The sequence below is a fragment of the Rhinatrema bivittatum genome, chromosome 4 (assembly GCF_901001135.1).
Source record: "Rhinatrema bivittatum chromosome 4, aRhiBiv1.1, whole genome shotgun sequence".
Taxonomy (NCBI): Eukaryota; Metazoa; Chordata; class Amphibia; order Gymnophiona; family Rhinatrematidae; genus Rhinatrema; species Rhinatrema bivittatum.
Window position 1 is genome coordinate 338,554,670 of NC_042618.1, and position 22,062 is coordinate 338,576,731.

General features: G+C 45.6%; 1 protein-coding gene across 1 annotated transcript; it reads right to left on the reverse strand.

Moving 5' to 3' along the window:
• Window positions 1-6,505: 6,505 nt before the first annotated feature.
• On the reverse strand, window positions 6,506-21,669 carry GALR2 (galanin receptor 2). The gene is made up of 2 exons (XM_029597591.1): window positions 21,238-21,669; window positions 6,506-7,354 (listed from the first exon to the last, which is right to left on the reverse strand). Exons 1-2 carry the CDS (start codon window positions 21,582-21,584, stop codon window positions 6,574-6,576), a joined length of 1,128 nt encoding a protein of 375 aa, XP_029453451.1. The 5' UTR covers window positions 21,585-21,669; the 3' UTR covers window positions 6,506-6,573.
• Between the last annotated feature and the right edge of the window lie 393 nt (window positions 21,670-22,062).

The following is a 22,062-nucleotide window of genomic DNA, read 5'->3' on the forward strand; positions in this document are numbered from 1 at the left end:
AAGCTTTCACTCTCACATTCTCCACACACACAGACAAGCTCTCACTCTAATATGCTCTACCATACACACACACACAAAGCTCTCACTCTCACATAGTCTACCATACACACACACACACAGTCTCTCACTCCAACCTTCTCTACCATACACACAAACACTCTCACTTTCACATGCTCTATTACAAATCAACCTCTCACTCCTCAGATTCCATTCTCACACACATAGATGCACACCCAGGCTCCCATTCTCACCCATAGACAGATACCCACTCAAGCTCCCAGTCTCACTCACATATACACATGCCCAGGCTCCCATTCTACCCCCCACACACACCCCCAGGCTCCCATTCAAATTCACACACATACCCAGGCTCCCATTCTAATCTACACACACATCCAGGCGTCCATTCTCACCCACACACACATCCAGCGCCCATTCTCACCCACACAAACACGCACCCAGGTTCCCATTCTAATCCACACACACTCCCAGGCTCCCATTCTCACCCACATAAACACATTCAAGCTCCCATTCTCATCCACCCACACACACACAGGGCCTTTTCATTAAGCATAGCCAAACTCCTGCTGTCGAGGGGATGGAATTTCGTGATGGCATTGCTGCTTCAGCCCTCCTCTTTGCTGTTGCAGGGATGGGATCCCACAACGGCATTGCTGCTCTGGTGTCAGAGAGCCCTGGTTGGGTGGGCCTGAGCCCAAAGTGAGTGGGCCATGGCCCACCCAGGCACACCCGTGGCTATGCCACTGAGCTGCAGATCTAGTGTAGGGGTCTCCAGGCTTTTTCTTTAATTCAGAGAGCAAAAATGGGAAAGTAAGTCCGAAGCTTTTTATTCCTTGGGGGTGGGTTGGATTTCTTTAAATTCTGAAGTTGTGGACAGGAGGAGTAAACATTTCCTAAGAGTGAGAGAGAGCTCTTGCTCATTGGATTGTTTCTCAAGGACAAAGTGAGTCCCATCTTTGAGTTCTGTTTTTGGTTTGCCAGAAAGCAGGGATATGCAATGGGGGGGGGGGGGTTTCCATTTGTTTTGATTTTGTTTCATTGCTGGGGGTTGTCATTCCATATCTTTTTTTTTTTTTAATTTTCATTTTGTTTTGTGATTTTTTTTTAAAAAGAGCTTTTTTTTTATTTTATGGCAGTAGCAGCCAGGCCTGGGGTCCCCCTCCCCCTCCCACAAAAAATTGCGATTCTAAAACATAAAACAAAGTCCCGCCGGGCCTTTTCCCTGTTCTCCTTATCCACCTAGAAGCCCCCTCCCTCCCCTTCCCCAGCTTACCCGCAATCATTAAGTACCCTCATGGGGGCAGGAGTAATCCCCAGCTAGCGCTCTATTCAACACGGGGCCGGCAGGCCCCGATGGCAGCTCCATTTTGTTCTAGGGAAGTATATCTGCAGGTGGCTGGAGCCTCAGGGGCCTGCCAGCACCATCTTGATTAGAGCATTGGTTCCCAAACCTATCCTGAGGGAACTCCCCAACCAAGCAGGATATCTACAATGAAGATGCGTGGGATAGATTTCCCTGCAATGGGGGCACCGCGTGCAAACCCGTCATGAATATTCCTTGCAGATATCCTGAAAATCTTGACTGCCTGGGGGGGGGGAGGTCCGTCCCCAAGATCAGACTTAGGAACCTGAACTATGTGCTGGATTAGAGCACCGACGGGACAGGAGCCTCTGGAGATTACTCCTTCTCCTTGAAAACATTTATGATTGTGGATAAGCAGGGGCGGGGGGGGGGGGGCAGGTAGGAATAGGGGAAAGGCATGGCGGGACTTTGTTTTATTTTTTAGAATTGGAAGTTTTTGTGGGGTGGGAGGGGGAAGAGGTGGGTTGTGTTTTATACTTTTTAAACAAAATGAAAAACAAACAAAGTGGCTGGTGGGGGTGGGGGTGGTAGTGGTGGTGGCGGAGTTTCCCTTCATTTAATTTTCAAAATGGAAATCTGACTACCCCATACATTCATCCACTGTGAATTATTCAGGGGAGAAAGGGCTGCGGACTGACTCTTCCAGTTGTCGTAACCAAGTGCCAAAAAGAGTTTTTACGCCACTGGCAGAAGAGCCACTTGTACCCACCTGGCACTGAATCTAAGGAGAAGTGAGGCGATGAGATTGTCCTGCTAAGAGAACGGTACAACCAATGGATTTCAGGTACAAAGGGGGGGGGGGAGTTCTAAAAATGATCGAAATCCCAGAACCTGTCCACTCGGTAATCCTGCACTAGAGAAGCGAGGGGGATCCTGAGACAGTGTGGCTTGTGACTGTGTAAATGGAAGAAGCAGATTCGGCTCTGTGTGTAAATGCTCTTTCTGGCAGGTTATCCCAACCGAAGAAGCTGTGTTTTAAGTAAAGTGCTGTTGGAATACCACCTTTAAGCACAAAGAGTGATCTGTCAAGAGTTCAACTGTCTAGCCTAAAGGGCCTAGCAGTGAATCGTCTCCCCCTGCTTGGGGAACAGGACTGCTGCACCCCCGCCAAACTTTTACAGTGAGGATGCAGGAGGGGGTTGGTGGGGGCTACATAAGGAACAAAGTGGAAGAAATTGTACTCTTCTTTTTTCACCGGACTATAAAAGCCTGTCTACCTTCAACCCCTGGAAACGATCAGACAGATGCAATTTTGATTGTTTATGCACATAAAAATATCTTTTAAGCAGCTGGAGAGGAAAGCTGAGGCGAGCAGATTTTTTTATGGGCATTCCTGGCCTTCTGGTGCGTGGTGTGGCAGTTACAGCTGGGTGGTCAGAGACCTCGCAGCCACAGGCGCTGTCTCATGGCACTTCCACAGCCTTGCTTAGCTTGGCGACTGGTCTCCAGCGGAAAAGCCAACATAGACCGGAAGACTCTTGCAATCTGGGTCGGAAACAAGAGATTCATGAAGTTAGGCAAAGGGATCCATTTGGAGGAGTGGAGGATGGATGAAACTACCCCGGCCCTCTTAAGAGGAAAGTTGAAAAGGTTGTGGTGTTGTTTCTTGGCCTGCTTTCACCCATTGTTGAAGTTACCAAGGCAGCTCCTTACCATGACAAGTCAAACCTTTTTCTGTGCCGAAAAATGTTGCCCTTCCTCCAACGCAGTTGCTCAGCAGCTGAGGTGCCATACCTCTATCGATTCCCCTCCCTGCCCCAAGCACCCTTCCGAGTTTCCATGGTTCCAGAAATTGTGCTTGTCCATAACATATATAGCGCAGCGATAGGCCCTGAGATAAATAACAAAAAGTTTATGAAAGAGGTAGAAGGCAAATCATTGCTAAGGATGCAGATGAACTAAATATAATTTTTATTGGTACAAGATGGCATTAAGCTGGTGATTGAGTAGTTCGAGTTACAATAAAACCAAATAGAAGAAAAATAATTTCTAAATGAAGTCGAGGCCTAACAGATGTCTCAGTGTTGGGTGACCAACGATATATAAAACATAATATTAAACAAAAGACTGGTAGCTGGTGTGTTTAGAGTTTCCATATGCATAACAATCAAACAATACAAATCATGTCAGAAACACTTATTGGCTCACAGAAAAATCTGTAACACAGTAATGATAGGCAATTTATTTCTCTGTAGACTACTTACGAGCATAAGACAATAATGCCCTACACAAGGCATCCCAGGATGTAACATAATTTTATTTAGCACATGCTTTTCCACTCGAGTGCTCAAGGCGAGTTACAAGGGCTGTCTGAAGGGGTGAGCTAGCTGGGAACCCGCCCAGAGTCTTAGGTCAGGGGATTTTGGGGGAGAGGGCAACAGGAGATGTAAGCTGCCACACAGCCGTCATCAGAAGGGGGTCCAGCCGACCAGCTGCATTATTGGAGGGGAAATTCCCATCCCTCTCCCGCTTGCCCAGGACACCATTTAGCCACGGTCCTTGTTAGAACAGTCAACAGTGTGATTAAAAACATACTGATGACATCACTGGACGTGTAAATTAACCTGTGACATTCTGACTTAGCTGGAGAAAGAGCATTCCCAAATTGGCCTGTAAAAGAGCCGTTTGCACGTCCATGACACGTTTGTTTAATTAACAAATTAATTTTGTTGGAGACATTTTATATTGTTGGAGACATTTTATATTGAATGACTTGATGAAGGGCGTGTAACTCCTGAAAGCTAGTAAAGAAATATATTGTTAGCCCAATAAAAAAAGTATCCCCTTGTACTTTTTATACTGTATATTATGAAAAAAGCACCCTGGTCACATCTGTTTATGGAGTCTAGCAATGTGCAGAGAATCTGGGTTCCATTTTCTTTTTGTACCTGAGGGCCTGCAAACTCCCCTCCCAACTTTCTTCTGTACGGTTCCCTGGGCAGGCCGCTATATAAAAACAATAATAATACTTATAATTTCTTCCCCTCCTTTCCTCCTCCCACAATTTGAAAATGTACGATGAGCCTGAAGTTTCAGATCTCCAGCCATTAATTCTACTTTTCTGAAGGGTTAAGTTAAAAACCTCTAGCTGTATTTTTATCCTATTTAATACTTTTTCATTTATTCCCTTAGTAACGTCATCATATATAATACAGAGCCAAAGGTAAAGATCTGAGTGTCTGTCCTGTGAATGAAAACATAAGACATCCATTTTACCAGATTTTTGTGCTTAGGCAAAGCAGAAGCTTAACCCAGCTGGGAAGGGCATGATCCTTGAGAGTCTTCCACAGAAGAAAGGCTGGTGGAGAGCAAGGCCAGTTCCACTCAGTAGGAACATGGCAGAAAGATACAGAAATCGTTCCAATCATTTTGGGTGCCACTGATCTGATTAAGAAGAATTTTCAAGCGCACCTTGCTATGTTGCCCATTAAGATTACACCCTATGAACTCCAGCAGGAGGCTTCTCTTTGCTACAATGCAAGTAACTATGAAAGGCATTAGCAGTACATTTGACAGATTGAGATCATCCCCCAGCATGCCATGGCTTACAAATGAGGTCCAATCCTGTCAAGGGATGTGCAAAAGAAACTTATTTGGAGAAGCTGCCCCGCGGCAGAAGACTACAAAAGAAAGCGACAATCTGAGGCATACTATGAGAGTACGGCTGGAATCAGCACAGTATGCAGGTATGAAAAAAATGCCAGGTCAGGACTGTCAGTCAATACACAGACACTAGAAGAGGTGAATATTCAAAGGTGGCCGTTTAAGTAACTTAGCCGGATATAACTTATCTGATTAAGTTACGATGTATATTCAGCGGCACGGCAAAGCCACTGAATATATGCGTATACATCTACCCGCCTAAGCTTAGACCTGCTCTGTGGGTCATCTAAACTTAAAAGTACACTTATACGCCTATCTCCGAATAACGGTAGTTAGGCATATAGATTATTCGCCTAGCTCACTCCATCCCCAATATTTTTGTGCATACATTTTATGCATATAAGGGACTCGTACGGCTAAGCAGTGGCCGCTGAATGTACGCGAGTATTCAGCGGCTGCTTCTTAGTTGCATAAGTCCCACTTATCCGGCTAAAAAGCGCTGAACACACTTTGAATATTGACCTCTAAAAGACCAGATTGTAATTTTTCCTTTTATTTTTTCTAAGAATGAAAAAGAAAAGTACTTAGGATACATTGGGGTCATGATAAAACACAGAAAGATGATTGGCATACATTTAAAACGTGTGAGCAGGATGCAAGGAAATTATTAGGGGGGGTTCATAGTTCTCCCTCTGGAGATGCCCTGATTATGTCACTGAAGGTGGAATGTAGTCCCAACCTGTCCATATAGAAAAAATCTACAGGGGGCTAGAGATCCTCAGGATGGTATGGGCCTCTTAGTCATGCAACCTTTTATAGGGTTCACCTTCCCTCGCCCCTTCTTCCTTTCCACAGTTAAAACCCAATCAAAGCAAAATCTGTGGTACGTAAACCAGATGAAATGGCACACAGAGTTTTATGCAGGTAATTTACACAAGCTACGGTTTTATGTTCCTCTCCACCTACTTCAGGCACACATTTTGTTTGGTTTTTTTTCACCCGTGCGGATTGCACTGCTTTTATCATTGCCAGATGTTTAAATTCTTAAGAGGCATGGAGCTTTTGCAGATCCTCTATGTGGAGCTGGCCATCCCTCCCGAGCCCTGTCCTTATGTGTCATGGAAAAGAGGACGTGAGCTGGATACACACAGAGCACCAGCAAATGATTGCAAGGTTCTTTATCCAAACACCTTTAGGATTCCGCTTTAAGTTGTGCAAGCTGAAGAGGTCAAATGTACACAAAGGGGGGGGGGGGGGGGGGGGGGAAAGGTGGTGATGGTGGGTTTTTGGGGGCAGGGGAGGGGCGGCACTCAGAACTTCACTAATACCTTTATGCTTTCTTTGGTCTTATTTTTTTCATTGTACGGATCCAAGATCTAGCCAATGTATTCTTAAATGTTTTAAATGCTTCAGCTGATGTTACGGTGAGTTTTAAAGGATATGCAAAATGGTCCCTTCAGACCCTCAAAAACATTGTCAAGGTCCTTTCCTGGTGATCTTAGTGTGAGCCCCGCAGTCACTAGAAAGATCAATATATCAATATTTGCAAAGTTTGCTGACACTGCTGGGATTTTTTTTTTTTTTTTTTAGGTGACATTGAAGGTGATGAAGCTGTTGGGAGCTTTCTGTCCAAGCCGCAGTTGTTCAGGCCCCCCCCACTGTTGGGATGAAATCTGGCAGCAGCTGGATGGCCTGGCGTGAGCCTCGCTGACCTGGGTCACCTCCGTGGACCCAACTTCCAGGGTGCTGACGCCAGTGTTGGTGGCTTGGACTGCATGCACCTTGTTGGCCACCTTCTTGTGCAGGAGGCACTTGAAGATCTTCTTGAATCCTTTGCGAAAGTGCTTGGAGACCAAGGCATAGACAATAGGGTTCACGCAGGAGTTTGCGTAGGAGACGAGGTGGGAGAGGATGCGGAGAACGTACGTGACATGATTCAGGGAAAAGCTGCCAAACCAAAAATAGAGGAGGAGTAGGTGGTGGGGCAGCCAGCAGAGGCAAAAGAGGACAGCCACAATGATGATCATGCGGGTAACCTTGCGCTTAGCTTTCTTAGACTCAGACATGTCTTCAATGGGGTCCACTGACTTCCAGAGGTAGCGGATTGTCCTGGCGTAGGTCAGGCTTAGAATCAGAACTGGGATGATGTAGCTGAAGGCAAAGGTGCAGAGGTCCATGATTTTGCGCTGGGAGTCCTGCCAACCTGGAAGGCAGACAGTGACATTGGACATCTGAAGCTCCTGGTAGTAACTAAGGTATGGCCCAGAGAAGATGATGGAAAGGCCCCAAATAAGACCAATGGCAGTGAGGGCATTCCTAGGGGTCCTCAGCTCTCGCGAGCGTAGTGGGTACCTTATAGCCAAGTACCTAGCATACAAGAAAATACAAAAGATATATTACTACCGACTGCAGCTCTGTAACATGCCATAGAGTAAAATAATGCTTTAAAAAAGAAACTTAACAGATTTCAGATATCACAGTCCCTAAATGACACTGCACAGTTGCCTTTTTGCAGGCAATCTAAAACTTTTAAACAGACAACAGGAGAGAAAAATTAACAAAGGCAGAATTAGCATTGCCAGTTCACTCCAGGTAGATCAAACAGACTGATCCAGCCCTGGTGTTACCCCACTGCATGCATGGAGTTGTAGTTTTGATTATCTAATGAAAATAAAAATCAGTGGGATAATCAGCACTGCGATTCCATGCATGCACTGGGGCAAAAAAATAAAAATAAAAAAAACAGAACTGGATCAGCCTGTTTAGTGGACCTGAGGTGTTGGCAACTCGACCTGGAGTGAACCTGAGCCTTGGCGTGAAAAAGAAGGGCTTCAATTTCAGGTTTGCCAACTGAAAAATAACATTAAATCTCAGTTTTAGCAGTTTCTTTGAGACATCTCAGAAGTGTGCTTGGTTTTCTTTTCCTCCTGTCCCCGCCCTGCAAAAATGTACTCGGAGGAAACATAACATGAGGAAGGACTTGAGGAGCAGAAAAAAATAATAATCAGAAAGCTTCTGGCAAATGTCGGATCATGGTTTTGGGTTTTGGTTTTTTTTCTTTTCCAGAGTTGCTAGGCGAGGAAAATGAATGACACCTGAAGCACTTGAGCCCTGCTGCATCCGTTTCGGAGACTATTAGCAGAAAATTTCAATCTCAGAGCTAATGGGACAGCTGCCTGTCTTCGGTTTCAGAAGCAAGGCTCTCTCCCTCTGCCACCTATTAAATCAGCTATTTCAAACACGAACCTCATTAGAAAACAATGCTCTGAAAATCAGGTGTTCTTCTGTGAAAAGGGAACCGCACGGTTGCAAAATTTAGCATAAATTACATGAATTGTTAGCATAAAATAGATTTTTTTTTGTATCTCTGGGCAGATGTAAAAGACCTAGCTATTCATCATCGCTGTATATCTTTATGAATTAAGGATTTATTGACGCATGGGTCTTTCAGTTTCTCTGCCTTATACGTCCTGGTGTCTAGCACACTGGGGACCATTCACAGCAATGCACGGTGCATTAATTAAACACCCAGACTTTGCGGGATCGGGTTTGAAATAAATAAAATCAATAAGAACAATTAAAAAAAAAAAAAAGATGAGTAACTCTTTCTTTTGACTGCAGTCTGCTAATGCTCATAAAGCAAAGTAGAAAAGGTTTCCGTGGTTCACAAGTCCCCGCCCCCCCAGGAGGATGGAAGGCGCAACTATTGCACAAGTGCGACACCTACTGGTCAGATTCAGGATGCCAGCGTATTGGGTGCTTCCGGAAGCAGTGAGTCTGCGGTTCTCAGCTGGGAGACTGCCATGTCTGGGATAAACAGGGGCGAGGCGGAACGGGGAAATATTCGTGGAGTAGCATGGTGCTGGAGCCACGGTAGCAGCCCAGCGGAACAAAAGGAATCTACTGTCTCAAAAAAATAATAATAATATTGGTACAGTTATGGGATCAATAATCTCTTGGTCAAAAGGTCACGGACGAAAAAACAAAAATGTAATTAGCACAAATGGTTCTTCAGTATTTACGTCTAGGGAGGACTAAACGGCAGGCTTTCTGTTAGGATTTCACAAATCTGTCCCACAGACAGTCGGGTTTTCAGGTTATCCACAATGAATATACAGGATTCGGAAATAGGTTTGTGTGTCCTGGATCTTTAAGGTGTGAAATGTATCTCCTGCATATTTATTGTGGCGACACCAGGTTGAGTTTGGGAATCTCTGTGTTATTAAAATCTTTGCAAAACATGAAATAATATATGAGAAGAGCATGTATTTTGCTGTATTTCTATTATTAAAATTATTCATGGAAATCTGTGGTACATTTCACAGTTATGCTTAAACAAAAAGAATTCTAAAAGTAAAGTCATGGAACCATAGGGTATTTTTTCTCTCTTTCACTTCAGGCTGTCCCTGTCTATCCATCTCTTAGTAGCCTCTTTCCATAGCCAATGTGGATTCTTCACTGAAAGAAAATCTGCCTTAGGAATATTACAAAGTGGGTGCTTCTGCTACTGCCAAGATAAGAGAAGGCAGACTGCAAGAAATATTATTTGGGCATGACAATTTTTAATAAAATTTCATAACTTTTTCATCGCTTTAGGTTGGGGGGAGCATCTTTCATAGAAATGTATTACTTGCCTGGATGTCACTACTACTGCTTAGTACATCCACACCACAGCACAACTAAATTTTTCAAGTTGCCATAGCTTTTAATAAGCCAACATGAGTTTTCAACCTAGGTCCCTTCTTTTACCACCAAAGTGACTTCAGAACAAGAGATGTATGTCAGCTCGAAAGCTCTTGTATAAAATAATACATGGAGTTGTGATGTTTGTATGTTTGTCCCATTATGGGAGGCTACTGACACCTGTTGACCACAGCTTGTACTGCAAGGCAGCTAGGAGAAAGGAGTGGATGAGCTGGGGGGGGGGGGGGCGAAAAAGTGCTGTGGGTTGGACTGGGAACAAGGGAGAAAGTGCTGAGGTCAGGGTGGGGAGAGGAGGGGAGAGTATTGAGATAAAGCAGCAGAGGAGGAAGAAGACTGGGATGAAGGAGAGAGAAAAAGGCTAGGGTAAGGGAGGGGAGGGGAAAAATGGTGGAGAGAGAGTTTAGTGTCTGTGTGTGAGAAATTTCATCTCCCCACCACTCACTCTACATGCACTGGGGACTAGGCTTCATTCCAGTGATGGAAATTGAGGAAGGAAGGAGCAGGGAGAGTAATCCTTAACCCCAGACATAAGCCTTGGAAGCAGTGGCCATTCGGGGGATGAGGGGCAGTTAGTTTAAATGCCCTACCAGCCTTTTTTCCATGTCATTTTTTGATGGCTCTGTTCTCTAGTCTTTACATAATTTTCATGTTTATAATAAAGCTATTTAATTTGTGCACTAAATCTTTAGGAAACTAACGTCCTGGCTGATGTGACTGCCATCCAGACTTGAATATCTAGAACCCGGTCCAGATTTTCCCCCGGACAGGGTAGGCAGCTGTCTAGGAGCAGGGCTGGTGCTAGCGATTGTGCTAACGCGCCCCTCCCCCCCCCCCCCCCCCCCCGGGTCAGGGCCGATACGAGGGGCTCGGCCACCCCAGGCAAGCCATCGTGCCGAGCATCCGTCTCCTGCCCCCTCCCCCCGCCAAATTTCTCTCGTGGGCCTTCCTGAATGGGGGGGGGGGGGCAGAGCAGAAGCTGTGAGTGCGTGTGTGCACGCACACGCAAACAGAGACGGGCCTCTCCGACGGCCGGCGGCGGCTTGAGCACCAGCGGTTTGCACCTCTCTCCTTCGGCTGCCGGTGGCCCTTCGGCCTCTCCTGCTGCCACCGGCTCGCGGCCTTTCCCGGGTGTGCCGCCCAGTGCAGATGCACGGTAGGCACACCCAGTCACGCCGGGCCTGTCTAGGCGCATCAGAGTGAAAGGGGTGCCTCCGCCTCTGCCCCAGCGGCACTTTCTTCTAAGTACACCTAGTTTAATCAACACAATCCCATCGGACACACCACCTTAAAAGGTACAGGAGTGAGCCGGCAGCATTCAGAGCTTTTACGGGGGGGCGTGTCAGATGGGATGCTGCTGCCCAGGCTGAGCAGTGCTTGTGGGAGAAAGCTGCCCGTGGAGGAAGATGCACTCCTTTCACCAGTGTTTCCTTGGTGGGGTGGAGGATGCTGCATTCTTGGAAAGGAATAATCCTCCTTGCTCTCTGCACATATGGGTGCTGCCTGGAACACAGTGAAGATCGTGTACCTCAGCAAGAGGCATTACTGCTGGTCTTCATTTCCCAAGCAGATTTCCTTCCGTGTGAGACCCAGTAATGTGCCTCCACCAGGTCCAGATTTAGGCATAGGCAACATAGACAACTGCGTAGGCTGCCAGAGTCTGAAGGCACTAAATATGCAAGCCAAAGAAGAGTCTGCTTCTGCCGCCTACTTCAAAGGGGAGCTGCTATGACACTCTGGGACTATGGTGGGCAGTGGCTGTAAAGAAACTTCCCCCAATTTTTGTTCTCCCCGGTCTCCCATCCCCCACTCTCCAGCCCTACCTATGCATGCAAAACTCTTAAATCTGGCCCTGGCTTCCACTTGTCACTGCACTAGGTGAATTATGAATTATTACAAATCATTAACAAATCTGCTAGAATACTGCAGATCCTTCTCCTGACAGTGCTTTGTTTTGGTCACACAGTGCTTTTTGCAGACGTTTGTGCTTGCACCATTTTTTCTTCTGAATTTTTTATCCTTCCAGCAATTTGGGGCAATTTAGTCTTCAGGCAAAAGTGCACCATTTCAAAACTAGGCCAGCTAACTGATTTATGGGCTTATGGCTCTTATGTTCTGCTTTTACGCAAAAGTTAAGTCTGGAATATAATATCCTATTAGTGATCTTCTTACTCTGCTCATAGAAATGAGGCATAAGGGCAAGCACAGCTCTTTCTGAACCACAGATTCATAAGTGCTTTATAATTAGCCTTTCTTATAGCATTGTTCTTCTGGTGATGTCACAGTGCCATTTCTGTGACATCACAGTCCTTGCTGTGCTGCTGTCAGAGAGGATGTACTATGATATCACAACAGAGAAATCAGACCATGTAAGAAGACTGCCTGTATGTACCATGTAGGGCTGAATTTAAGCATAGGCACATGCCTAGAATGCCATATTCTGAAGGCACCCATAACCTGGTACTCCCCAGGGGCAAAAACTCACCATCCCCAAGCCTCTGCCTATAGGACCCATAATCTTCAATCCAGCCCTATGCTCATGAAAGGAAAAAAGAAAGAAAAGGCTAAAAAGTAACACAACAGTCAAACAGAGGTTTGGTAGATTATTTGTAAGACCCTGCTTAGATTGCCATACAAGCCTAATATTGTGGGATTCATAATTTCCCGCTGGTGGGCTTCCCATCAGTTGCTTCCCATCAGCAAGTTGACGATTTACTGTTTTCAGCAATTTTGTTTCTGGTCCATTACTCAGCGAGCAGCAGCAACTATTTGAAGATCAGCTCACAATTTAAGTAGGGCCCTAATTATTACTATATATTTGTTAATTTCCTTGATGGGTTTGAATCTCTTTATCCTAGAGCAAACGTCCCCAAATGGTAGCCTGTGGGGGCCCAAATCCATCCTGTGACGGTGGCAGGATGGATGTGGCCCCCACAGGCTATCTCCGGGTGAACAAAACCCTAAGGTAAATAAAACATTAAATACTTGCATAAAAATGGGGAAAAGGGCAACATCTGGAAAGCTTTGAACACTAATGCTCATAGTATGGGAAATCTATTTATATTGGTGTAATATACAGACAGAAGAGATTTAATGGAGGAATTCTATGAAAGGGAAGATGCTATTGCTAAGGGGTTTCAATGTGCTGGATGTTGATGGGGACATCCCGGCTGCAGTGTCTTCTAGAAGCAGGGAGATTCTGGTTCTCTGCAGGGAGAACGGTTCTGTCAACTGGTAATGGAACCCACAGAGGAGGGGGGGGGGGGGGGGGGGGGGGGCGCGATGCCGGACCTGGTGCTTACCATAAGAACACAAGATTTGACATACTGGGTGAAACCAAAGGTCCATCAAGCCCAGCATCCTGTTTCCAACAGTGGCCAATCCAGGTTACAAGTATCTGGCAGGATCCCAAAAGGTTGATACATTCCATTACAGACCCTGTTTAAGCTAACGTTTCAGTGCTTCATTGAGAATGTAGGACTTTGTTCCTGGATTATAGAGCGTGTATAAGCTAAGTTTCAATGCTTTATTGGGCACGCTGGATATTACAATTAGGTCTGGAGTGAATTTTTGAAGTTTATTTGGGGAACAGTTTTCTCCTATGGAAGATTTTTTTTTTACAGTTGCAAAAATAAATAAGCAAAAATATGAGCACATTAAAAAAAAAAACAGTAGTAGAGTGTATAATCACTACGTAGACCTATGATTAAAATTTAGTGGATAATAAGACAGTGTATATAGCAGTTATGATGGTCCATTCTTTGAATGTTCAGTGGTTCAATTAATAGGTTTTAGGATTATACTTAAGGTATTTTTGTATCAGAGAACCCATATATTCTCTGAGTTGGAGATATTTGAATTAGACTGAGTAATTTTTAAACAACATCCATGCCTGATATAAACTCTTATCCTTGGTGTGATGAGTGGCATGAGAGTGAGCCCTTGGTGCTGTGACATAGTTGACATTGCCTCATAGGCAAAACCAACAAGTCCCAAACCAACAGCTGGCAAACATGCCCTGTAGCGGAATAGGCTGGGGCTTCACATATACCAGCTGCCTCCCCCACAGGCTGAACCTTTGGGTTCTGGCAGCTGGCAGGACTTAGGTGGGTCCCTAAAGCATGAGAGAGAGCAAGAGTTCAAGAACATGCCGGGGTCAGGACAGGCAGCAGACTTGGAATATTGGAGGTAGGCCAAGGGTCGGGACAGATGGCAGGCAGGCGTGGTCAGTTCCAGTGCAAGGGTCAGGTCCAGGCAGCAGGCAAGCATGGTCAAGTCCAATGCAAGGATCAGGTCTAGGCAGCAGGCAAGTGTGGTTGGGTCCAATGCAAGAAGTCAATACCAATGGACGAAGACACACGAGAGACATTGGACAAGACTGAGAAAAGGAGACAAGGCTGGACAAGACAATGCTGTATGAAATAGGCTGGATGAGGCAGGCTGGGAAAGGCAAGACTGGATGAAGTAGGAACAATCAGGAACGCAGGGGTAACATGCACTGCTCAGGGCAGAAGACCCTTGCTGAGGCAAGGCTTCAGTGTGTGTGGCTGGGCCTTATATGCCCAGCTGCATGATGTCATCAGGAGGTGCCAGCAGCCCAGATTCCTGCTGCGGGCCATTTAAATGGCAGCACGATGCACACACACCTAGGGATAGCCCATGGGGGAGGAGAGATGGTGGTCATGCTGGCGATGTCCTGGTGAAGGAGGCGTGTGTGGTGGCTTCCAGGCCATACCGAGAACCAGACCATCATGGAGGTGAGTGATGCTGGTTGTCGGTGGGTCCTGCGAACGGCGAACGTAACTCTATTAGAAGCTTCTCCTTTCATTTTTTCCTAAACATTTCCTCATTTTATCAGAGTCTCCCTTTTGAAAGTTACATGCTATCAAAGCTAATGTCCTCCCTCTAGTTATCAAGTGAAATGTGATTATGTTATGATCACTATTGCCCAGTGGCTCCAACACTGTTACCACTCGCACCAAATCACGTGTTCCATTTTGGATAAGGTTTACTTTTCAATAGCTCTCCCTCTTGTCGGTTCTTGTACCAGCTTCTCCATGAGGCAGTTCATTTATTTCGTCTAGAAACTTTACCTCCTTAGCACATCCTGATGTGACATTTACCCAGTCAATAGTGGGGATATTTGAAATCACTCATTTATTATTGTGTTGCTAATATTGTTCGCTTCTCTAATTTATATTAGCAGTATCTCTGATGTTGTAGTGGACAATCCATCTTGCATCCAGTGCTCACCGGATGGTGCGATTCAGTATCAGAGCCTAGGAGATGAAGGTTCAGTGTCTAAGGCGAAGGTCATAGTTGTCAGGAAAATTAAGCTTTGTTAAAATTGGGGAGTACCTCAAGGAGTCGTTAGCTGGCTGGGAAAATCTAGGAGAAGTAGAAGAGCAGTGGGCAAAAAAGAGATATCATAAAGGCAACTAACCTTTTTGTTAGGAAAGTAAAATAAAGGAAAGAGGAAAAAGAAGCCACTATGTTTTTCTAAAGAAGTAGCCAGAAAGAAAAGGGAGAAAAAAGATTAGCATTCATAAACTACAAAAGATTATAGGAAAAAGATTATGCAGGTGACAATATCTGGAAAAGCTAAAAGAAGCTGAGAAGGTAGTCAGGAATGCAAAGATTCAAACAGAAGAAAAAATAACAAATATTGGTAAAACAGGAGAACAATACTTTTCAAATATATGTTAGTGATAGAAGGAAGTGCAAAAGTGGCACTTTAAGACAGGGGTTGAAAGGGGGGGGAGCTGATGTGGTTGATGAGGAAAAAGTGAAATTGCTTAATTAATAGTTATGATTGGTGCTAACTGAAGAAGGACCAGGAACAAGGCCACACAAAAGGAACACAAGATTGGAAGTGACGTAATCCTCAATCGTTTTTCAAAAAAGTATGTTCATGTTGAGCTAACTAAATTTGAAGAAGATAAGGCAATGGGGCCAGATGTGATATATCTACCTGTACTAAGAGAACTTAAGAGAAGTTTTGATAGCTCTACTGGCTGCCCTTTTCAATGCTTCTTCATCTTGGCAGCTTCTCCTTTCAGTTTTTTTTTCCTAACCAGAGAACTGGAGACAGGGGGATGTGGTTTCTATCCATAAAAGTGGAAGTAAGGTGGATTCTGGTACCTACAGACCTGCCAGGCTGGATTTAGGCTGACGCAACAAAGGTACATGCCTTGGGCCCCACATTCTGAAGGTGCCCAAAAACTATGACTCCCCTGCTGTTCTTTGCTTTCCAGAAGGAAAGAAAGGCGGGAACTCCTTACCTTAAGTCTTCTGCCTATGGACACCATCCGTTTAAATGCAGCCCTGCCTCTGTGGTGAGCAAATTAATTGACTCACTGCTAAAACAGAAGATAGTGCAGTTTCTGGAATCCAATAGATAGCAAGAGCTGAGGCAGCTACGTTTCTTTGATTGGGTGACCAGAAAGGCCTTTGACATGGCTCCTCATAGGCAACTTATAAATAAACAGAGCGCCCTTGGTATGGACCCTAAAGTGACTGACTGGCTTAGAAACCGGTTGAGTGAGATGTGACAAAGGGGAGTGGTAAATGGAGTTCACTCCAAGGAAGGGGGGTGCTACTAGTGGTGAGCCACAGGAATTGGTCCTTGGACCGGTTCTTTTCAACATTTTCGTGAATGACACTGCAGAAGAATTGTTGGGAATGGTTTGTCTTTTTGCCAACGATACCAAAAGCTGTAACAGGATGGACAGCCAGGAAGGTGTGGAAAACATGAGGAGGGATCTAGCGAAGCTCGAGGAATGGTCCAGGGTTTGGCAGCCCAGATTTAATGCTAAACAAAATTCAGAGTTATGAATTTAGGAGGGAGAAGTTACAGCATTGGGGGTGAAATTCTTCTAAGCAGACAGAAGAGCAAGATCTGGGGGACGATTGTATTTCATGATCCTAAGGTGGCCAAGCACGTGGATAAAGTGATGTCAAAAGCCAGAGAGATGATGCTTGGGCTGCCTAGGGAGAGGAATGGTCAGAAGGAAAAGGGAGGTGATATTGCCCCATGTATAGGTCCCTGGTGAGATATCACTTTGAATACTGTGCACAGTTCTGGAGATGAATGCATGGAACGGCCTCCCAGTGGTGGTGGAGACAAAAACAGTATCCAAATTCAAGAAAGCAGGGAATAAACACAGGGAATCTCTGCAGGAGTGATGGGAAGCGTAAAGCTGAATTAGTTTGGGTGCTGGGCAGACTAGATGGAGCACGCGGTCCATTTCTGCCTTCACATTTCTCTGTTTCTGTCACTGCTGCCCACCCGGTCACGGACTGCCAGCACCACTAGAGCATGCTCAGAACTCGTGGGCTGGACCCTTCTCCTCCTCCTCCTTGCTGCTGATTTCACAGCCCTTCTCCTCGTGCTGCTGGCTGCCACCGCCAGGCCAAATGATGAGGAAAGGGAAGAGACGAGGACAGATACTGGGTAAGGGAGGAAGCAAAGGGAGCAGATACCGAGGAAAGGGGGAGGGGGAAAGGGACCGAGATCCCCCCGGGGTGTGCCTGGGTTGCCAACTTCTGAGAAGTGTTGAAACATCACTGCTAACAGTCTGTCCTGCCACACCCTAGGAATCCTACCCCCCTCCCCCTTGCCTCGCCCGTCTCCAATATCTGCCCCTTCCTCTTCTCCTCCTCCGGCATTTCAAATTGACAAGAGGGCCTGGGCAGAGCTGCTCCCATCCCCTGCTCAACCTTTAGGAGGGGGTCTCTCCCCCACTTTCACTTCTTGATGATTTGAAATGTTCTAGGTGTCTCTTCTTGTCAAAAGCTTGGGGGTCCCCCGATCCCTCTCTTCTCATTTTTTGTGAAGGCAGTTAACCTGTTCTGCCTTCCCCTTCTCCTGCCTGCCTGCCCTCTTTCTCCCTTAATGTTGCTTGGTGACTTTTTTTTCCTCCCTCTCCTGCTTCCTTCTGGCTTTTTCCGTATTTCTTTTCTTTTTCTTTGTTTTAAGTTTTGAAGGTTTTATTGTTCACCCTTTTGGGCTTCGGTACTGATGGCATATAAATACTAAATGAATAAAATCTAGGGAGAGAGCTCTCACTATGCTATGTCTTAACCTCCCCTGTGCAGGGAATGTCAATCCCCATGATAGTGCCATGCTCTGAGTTCTCTAATGTTCTAGCAGAGCTGTCAAATTCACTTTTTTTTAAACGATTACTTGTAGACTACTGGCTTAGAAAAGGAAATCATTAGAAATTAGTAATTAATGGCAAGGTAATATGCCTTTATACAGTTTATGGCTTATTGCACTTTCCTTTGCATGGACAAGAGTGAGGCAAGAAGTATTAAGATGCACCAATAGAGGGGGAAAATATTCATATGAGGGATATGAATATCCCCCCCTCCTTATTTTGGTGATAAAATTCACTTTGCTAGCACGTGACTTTCAGCCTGCAATTGCCCTGTAAGACTGGGATCATAATGTGCTAAAAATCAGAATCAGAAACTCAGGCGGCATTATTTCTGTAGCTGATCTCGGCAGACAGAACAGCCACTAGGGATGTCAGCTAGTTGTGTGTTTAGGTCAGCTAAAAAGGGAAAACACCCCCCTGACCCTGAACTATCTTTTCACTATACAATGAGTATGCAAAAAAAAAAGAAAAGTGACTGTAAGCATACGGTGAGCAGAGATGAGATAGAAGTCTGAGCAATCACAGGCTCATTTGGATACTGTTGCTTGGAGGGCTACTTTAAAAGTAGTCTGATTATCATTTCATATTACTGTAAAAAAAAAAAAAAATTCCAATTGTGTTCTGTTAGTTAGAAAAGCCATCAGGCTCCAAGAATCATTCCTTTGTTAGCCCTGCATTTTCCCCTCCAGACTTTGCCTGTATGTATTATCTGGCTAACTAACCACTCTCTGACTTACAAAGACTCTAAATGCACCAATCTTCACTTCTTATTGGAAATCACATTATATAGCCTGCCCTCCTTCAGACCTTGCCAGTTTTTACAGAGAGACAAAACTTTACCATTGGCTCTTTTTTTTTTCTGTCTGTGTGCTTGATGGTATTTCTGTTTCAGTATGTTAAGTCAGATCATGATGTAAACTTCTTCCCTTCTTGTTTACTATTCAAAAGTACATTTTTCCTAGTCCCAGATTCTGTATGATCAGTCCAACTATTGGGGAAAAAAAAAAACCAAACAAACAGCTGCCCACCCTCCCACTCCCTCATGCAGCAGCTGTGGGAGGAAGGGGCAGGTTTACTGCTGGGCTCCTCAGCCATGACCTACCCCCACATTTGCAACACAGGCTGAAGCTAGTCAGTTAGGTAGACTTTGCAGTAGCCAAGCACAACATATTTATTTTATTTAAAAAAAAAGTGAACAAACACAACAGAGGAGTAATGTGCTTATCCAGTCCAGTAACCGTGGTCTGTTTTATTGTTTTCCATCAACAATTTAATAAGTTGGATAGTCATAAGAAATAAACCCCTGTGCTGTGGAAGAGAGTGGCTGAAAGCTTTAGAAAACAGAAGACAAACTGAAGGCATGAGTTCAATTCTTGTCAGATAGATCCCTCTGGCAGCACATACTTTTAAGGGTTTTCTCTTTCCTTCTTTCCTTCTTTCCTGTTTTCCCTCACTCCTGGCTTTCTGTGTGGCGTTGATTGAAGGCAGTTTATCTCTTCTGCCTTCCACCCTATAATACTTCCCCTTCTCCTGCCTGCCTGCCTGCCCTCCCTCTCAGGTCCTTCTCCTCTCTCCTAATGGGTTTTTTCCCTCCCTCTCCTGCTTCTTTCAGGGTTCCCCCCCCCCATATTTTTCTTTTTTTCCTTTGCTTTGTTATATTGTGCGTTTAACTTTTGCATGACATTTTAGGCGGTCTCGGTTTTAAGGGAGTTTAGAAGAAAAAAATAAGCGAAATGTTTCACTCCTGTGGCGCTTACTTCTCTCTCTCTCTCTCTCTCTCTCCCACGACAAACTCCTGGCCCCTCCACCTTCTGCTATTGAATGCATCTGTCCGAACTGAAAGGGCGATGTATTCACAACCACCATAAACCAGGATGACTTGTCCGAATTTCTCCAGATGATGGCTAAATGCCCCTGAGACTGTGCGGGATATCACGGGATGACACTGTCAATAAATCGAATTCCGACGTTTTCTGGCAGGACCACCCCCGAGACTCGTGAAACTGGGGTGCGTGGGCTCTGCGTCTTACCAGAAAATAGTGCTGAGTTAACAGCTACTTTAAAAGGAAGTAATGCCCTCAACTGTTTCAAGAACAAGAAAGTGTTACTGGTTTTAGGTGGTGGGGGGGAAAGGGATGCGGCTTCAGGAAGCCAGGTCAGGTGCAGGAATTTACTGAGGGTCCCCAGTAAAGCCGATCGGCAACAACTCTCCTATTAACCAATTCAGCTAAAAGCAGGCGTACCTCCTTTAATTCAGTCCATATTAGAGGGGATGCATTGCTTAGGTGTTAAAATAAGGGCGGCGAGTCCGAATTCCCAGAACTCCTGAGTTCTAATCCCCGGTCTCCTCTCATTCTGAGTGACATCGGGAGAGTTCGGTAACTTCCGTGCTTTGATTTTTCTTATGGCGTAGCTAAGCAATTATAATAATAATTTTCTCTCCCATGAAAGCTATCATGCTGCGTGGGAAAAAAAAAAAAAAAAAGCATGCATGATCATCCGCCCCAAAGGTGGCTGCATGTATGTTTCTGAGGCTGTGGGACTGTGAAACGCATTTAGGTACCGTGTAAATGTGAGTGCAGTTTGTTCAGGTTCCTTTGCAGGATTAGCTGTTGGTTTTGCTATGTTTCATTTCCCGACTTTTTAATCCATAACGTAAATTTGGACTACTGATTATAGACATAACATGATCTTAAATACAATGGCACATGAATCCATCCTGACCACAGCTGCTGAGCAACGTCTCATGGGACGTTGGCTGCTTGCAAATAGTAATTCATCGGATTTATTCGGTTCATTCCATTCAAACAGCGTGCCAACGTAGTATTTAAGAAGCATACCTGCAGTTACCGAGCAATCTCCCTTTCCACTGCTAGAATTATTATTATTCTTTTTCCCATTTGCATGACTTTAGAGGCAGCTATAGCAATTGCCTTGGAATTTACAATCTCTCCTCTCTTGCATTTTAATCTCAGATCAGTTTCCTCGCTTCTTTGCAGTCTACAGGAGCCTAATTGTTTTATTTTTCTTTTTTGCCTTTGTGCTTCTCTTTCTTCCTCTCTTCCCTCAAGTTTGACACCTCCAATCTGAAGCTTTCACAGGTTTGTATTGAGCACCAGCCACCTGCCCGATTAAAAAGAAATTCCCAGCACATCGTGACACGTTGCCCGCGCATATTACATCCTAATCCTATTAACCACAGGAGGAGGGCTCCCTTTGGCCCAAGGCAATTACTATAGCAGTAAATTGGAGAGCCTGAGATCGTGCCCACCATATCCGGGTTTAAGGTGCGAGGTTCTGGTGTGCGCCCCTAATGCCTGAAGAGAAAGCTCCCGGCTCAGGCTACAGCTGGGGTACATGCGGACAGTGGCCGGCAGGGTCCTGACCTACCTGTCCAGGGAGACGGTGGCCAGGGTGAAGCTGCTGGCGTACATGGTGAGGAAGATGAAGAAGTGCACGGCTTTGCAGACGAAGGGGCCGAAGACCCAGCTGTCCAGCACGTAGATGGTGGCCTGGAAAGGCACGCAGAAGAGGATGAAGCAGAGGTCGGCCACCCCCAGGTTGAGGATGAACAGGTTGGTGGTGTTGTTCATCTTGCCGTTCCTCAGCAGCACGGCCAGCACCAGGCTGTTGCCCACCGTGCCCAGCAGGAAGATGGCCGAGTACACCAGCGGGATGATCACCGACTCCGGGTGGCAGCCCTCGCCCGAGCTGAGCGAAGCAGCCGACCTGTTCATCCTCCCCCCAAGAAAATAATAATAAAAATAAAAAGCACAACTCCCGAGCACACGAAAGACTTGTGGTCAAGGCAAGAGAACCTTCAAAATGACATTTCGCGGCTGCTTCCTAATCCTGCCCGGCATCGCGGCTGCTCGCCGGTAACTCCTTCCCTCCACTTTCCCCGATTCCCTTTTGTTTTCACCACTTTATGTCTTCTTTCGGCAGCACGTGCACACACGGGCATGCCAATAAAGTTATCTGAAAGCCGACGCGGATCCCTTCCCCGCAGATAAAACTTTCTTCGCCTCCACTGCCGCTAGTGCGCCCCCCTGCGCGCTGAGGTCTGGACGTGCCCTGGGTTCTGGGCGGGAAGCCGAGTAATTCTCTGCCTCGGTCTTTAAAACTCTCTGACTGCCGAGCTTTTCTGTTCCCTCGCTCGCGAGTTTGTTCACTTCAGTGAACCCGATGCCCGGTTTCTTTTTGACTGCACCAAGC